The following is a 4,111-nucleotide window of genomic DNA, read 5'->3' as shown; positions in this document are numbered from 1 at the left end:
TAAATTACATCCCCCCTCTGTCTAGTGATAAGATGGCAGGAAGGGGGGAGGAGGGGGCAGGGCCAGGCTCACACACACACAACAGGATCTCTTGGCGTCATTATCAAACGCAGTGGGGGGACCTTTAGCATACATTTTCAACTAACAGGAAGTCCCATTGACTTGCATCCCTGGTTGGTGACGAGTTGGGATCGCGGAGAAATGCTCTCCGCAGACCCATTCTCACAGCGTTTATAAAACATTTTCTTACTCAATATCAAGCCACACTTATTGTTTTTACTTCGGCTGTGAGTGTTTGTGTGTGGCAGTGTGCTCAGGATGAGTTTCGCGCTGTCTCGCCGACCCGGAAACCACACCAGTAAGCCAGCTCACTGAGCAGCGAGCCTCGCAACGTCCCGACCAATCAGAGCACACTGGGCTCACAGGGAGGGGGGCCAGGAGCTCCAACAAGCCGTTTAGGTCAGAGTGAACACCGGTGAATACACATACTTTACAGAGATGCTGTATGAGAAACCAACGTGAGTTTGGAAAATTCCACAGTATAGATCTATTTAAGTATACCTCAACAATGGAATTATCAGTAGAAATGGCCATGACATGGGATCTTTAACACTTAATATATTTGATCCTTGAAACTGGTAGCATTTAGGGACAGGGTTCGAGCTGAGTAAATAGGGGAGGTTTGTCCTTGCTTTTCATCAATTGCTAAAAAATTAACCTTTCATTTCAGTGATTGGTTTATTGATTTGATGCCATTTTGTATCGAGTCTTCATATTTGCACCTATTCATATCAATACATGTTGCAGGGTGTAATAAATCCATTTGTAGAGTTTATATCATTATGATACTTGTCATGACTTGCCACTTTATGAACTCAATGCAAAGTAGGAATGACTTGGTTCAGGTCACCTGTACCTGTGTTTTGAACAACAGCAGTAAATAATGCAGGCATTTGCAGTGCCAGTCTGTAGTAGGGATTAATGTCTTTGACCATGTATAATTGAAAATGTTTTTAACACAGATATCACTTACTCCGGTGGATGGTTCAACATACAACAATGCCACCTGCTGCTTACTAGGCTCCATTGCATCAGTAACAATTAATAAAGTAAAGACATGATGCAATGAAAAGACATTGAAATAGTTTGGTGTTTTTTACAAATGTTTATTCATATTTGCAAAAGGTTTAGTCGAACAGGCCGAATCCCATGTCGTCATCGGACGCCTCAGACTCGTCTTTCTTCTCTTCCTTCTCCTCAGCTGCAAAACACAAAACGTATTATTTCCTATTTAAATCACCCATGTATATTTAACACACAGCTAAGCTCATTAGATCGCCATGTTAGTTCTTGCAATCAGACCTTTATGTCAAATACCGGGTTTACTAGACATTGTTGAATTAACGTAAAGTCCGTTTTTTTTATTTAAATAAATGTGCAAATTACAACACATTACTCTAAAATAAGCCTGCTAAAATCCCCATCATTTGTCACAAACTAAGAATATCTATAACAAATATATATCAAGATATGTGAAATCGAATTCTGGGAAAATCATGATTACTGACTCCTTCGGCAGCATGTTATCAGATGAACACACAAGGTGAGTGTCACTGCTGTTGACAAACAAGGTGCTAAACTGCAACACTCACCTGCAGGGGCAGCAGCTCCAGCTGAGCTAGTAGCCACAGCAGAGCTGGCAACGGCTACAGCACCGCCTGATGGCACGCTGGCCAGTTTACCGTAACCTGAGGAGACACGAGTTGGCAGACATGAAGCATGAGATAACATTGACACCCAGCAGCAAGAAACAAGATAGTGAGACATAGCATGTTGTCATTAGAAGTAATCTGGCAAATGTATTATTCGTTATACTGACAGCATTAATAGTCTTGCCCCACAACAAAATTGGAACATTATGAATCTGTGATAGTTTAAGCTACAGAATATCATCATCACACCCTACAAAATGTATAGTAAGCTCATTAAGCTTTCTGATTAGGGTTTAAAATCACAATTATTTAATACAAGGCACAAACAAAGACAAACACTGACCTGTGGCGATCACCTCCTCCACATTCTTGCCTTTGAGCTCAGACACGACCTGTTGGAAAACACATGTGTGAATATCACCAGGGTTATTTCTTGCCACAGGTATACCTGCTGCCATACCATCAGACACAAAATTCAGACCATTTGTTTTACCTTGTCCAGGCGTGTGTTGTCGGCCTCAATGCCAACACTCTCAAGGATCTTCTTGAGGTCAGCAGCACCGGGGTTGGCATTGCCACCGAGGGAGGAGAGCAGGTATGCAGCTACGTAACGCATTCTGCAAAAAAAGAGAAGATATTTTCAGACGTCATTCAAAAAGATGTGTAAGAATATGGCCACTGTTCTACATAAAAATTATACACATCTTTTCTAAATAATTAAAAACACAAAACATAACAATGCAAGTTTTACTGCATATTTACTGTACCTAAATGAATAGATACTTGGAAAAGCAAGACACATAGCAATGGTCTGTACAATACACATCATTTTTAGGTAGATTAGATTTATTCAGCCTTGATTGTCATCAGCTGCAGACGTTTGTCGATTTTTCATCTTTTACTTAGAGATTGATTACACTAACTAAATCTTGTCACAGCGTCTTGCAGGCATCCCATGTTTCGCATCTTAACCAACGACTTATTTAAATATTTAATTATGGCAAATAAGCTAAGACTATACTTTATTTCTTAATAACTAAAAGGTGATATTTAATATTTTTCTGTCAAAAATATAGAAGCATACAGAGTTGTAATTTGCATATTTGTGAAACTTAATTGCAATTTTAACAGAAGGCAATACTGTCAAACAGCATGCCTGTGTTACCATTCATATGTATACTGGAAAGCTATTGCTCATTAAATTCCTAAGATTATAATAGTATAACTTTTTTAAGATTAGAGTTTACATTTGTATATATATATATCATATTGCTGATTATCTGGCGATATAAGCAGAAGACCGGACACTGCATCTGAAACACATCTAGGTCTTTGAGTTTACGGCAACAGATCCGTTTAACAATGCATTTTGTATGTCTTTGTAGTGGAAATGAGCTTAATTTAGTAGGATTAGCATTTAAAATGTGAGAAAACAAAAGCTTGTTTTAACACCCATGTGGTGGCGTGTTCTTCAGACCCGTTGTCAAAAGCTAATTTAGCCGCCACGGACGATGCGTTGATGAAAATGTTGTATTATTGCTAAAATATAGCTCGTTTAGGTTTTTGAACAATCAGGACTGTACGTTTATACATTTATAGAGATATCATGCGTGTTTTTTCCGGTGAATCATACTTTTTTAAAGTATAAAAAAGACACTCACTTGAGCTAGACGGCGAACGCGTGTTCACTTCGAGGTTAGCACGGGCAGAAAGGAAGTTACGTCACTTGATGAAGACGGAAGTAACCTCGCTTCTTCTTCACGTTCAATAAAAGACAGAACAGGTTTGTCGCCACCTGTTGTTCCGGGGAGTCGAATCAGCTTTCCAACAAATGGGAAGAAATGCTGTACTTTATAGTGTATAATTATCCTGCCAACACGTTTGTATCAACATTAGTGGTTTTGTAAAATGAAGTGAAAAACATTGATTTTATGAATGCATCAGAAAGTGAGGCCTTTTTGACACTGTTTGTTTTGACAATCCTCCACTTAGTCTGGGGGCCAAGGATTAGGCCTTATATTTCACAATGAAAACAGACAACAGAAAGCTCAGCAGAATGTTAATTATTTTATTTCAGATAATATATTTTATAACTTATATGTCTATTCCAAACATTTTTTTCCCTATGGTATTAATGGGGCTTTTGTACGGAAGAGGATTAGGGCCACATGAGAAAACATGTTTGGGATGTGACCAAAAGTTAGATGTGAAAATGTGAGTTCTGACTTTGATCTCAGAATTCTGACTTCTTTAATTTACTTTTGGTCACATCCCAAAAAATATTTCTAATGTGGCCCTAATCCGCTTCCGCCTTCCGTACTTTTGTGATGGTGAAAGGCAGATTTGTTTTCATTCACCTTTCAGCACTGCTAGCTTTTTCCTCAAAAAGTGTGTAGGTT

At 38.8% G+C, this 4,111-nt stretch overlaps 1 protein-coding gene across 1 annotated transcript; it reads right to left on the bottom strand.

Moving 5' to 3' along the window:
* Positions 1-1,145: 1,145 nt before the first annotated feature.
* LOC104953503 (60S acidic ribosomal protein P2-like) lies at positions 1,146-3,483 on the bottom strand. The gene is made up of 5 exons (XM_010780451.1): positions 3,374-3,483; positions 2,206-2,329; positions 2,056-2,104; positions 1,653-1,748; positions 1,146-1,261 (listed from the first exon to the last, which is right to left on the bottom strand). Exons 2-5 carry the CDS (start codon positions 2,326-2,328, stop codon positions 1,188-1,190), a joined length of 342 nt encoding a protein of 113 aa, XP_010778753.1. The 5' UTR covers position 2,329; positions 3,374-3,483; the 3' UTR covers positions 1,146-1,187.
* Between the last annotated feature and the right edge of the window lie 628 nt (positions 3,484-4,111).

Source organism: Notothenia coriiceps, unplaced genomic scaffold, assembly GCF_000735185.1.
Source record: "Notothenia coriiceps isolate Sejong01 unplaced genomic scaffold, NC01 NC01_scaffold00021848, whole genome shotgun sequence".
Lineage (NCBI taxonomy): Eukaryota > Metazoa > Chordata > Actinopteri > Perciformes > Nototheniidae > Notothenia > Notothenia coriiceps.
Note: the sequence above shows the minus strand (reverse complement) of the source record. Positions and strands in the feature narration are given on the sequence as shown.

What these genes read in the sequence shown, in the direction of transcription:
- LOC104953503 (XM_010780451.1), bottom strand. Translation starts at nt 2,328, where the DNA reads ATGCGTTACGTAGCTGCATACCTGCTCTCCTCCCTCGGTGGCAATGCC. An exon ending in ACAACACACGCCTGGACAAG is followed by an intron (nt 2,105 to 2,205) that starts GTAAAACAAATG and finishes GTTTTCCAACAG; the next exon opens with GTCGTGTCTGAGCTCAAAGG. An exon ending in TGGAGCTGCTGCCCCTGCAG is followed by an intron (nt 1,262 to 1,652) that starts GTGAGTGTTGCA and finishes TGTGTTTTGCAG; the next exon opens with CTGAGGAGAAGGAAGAGAAG.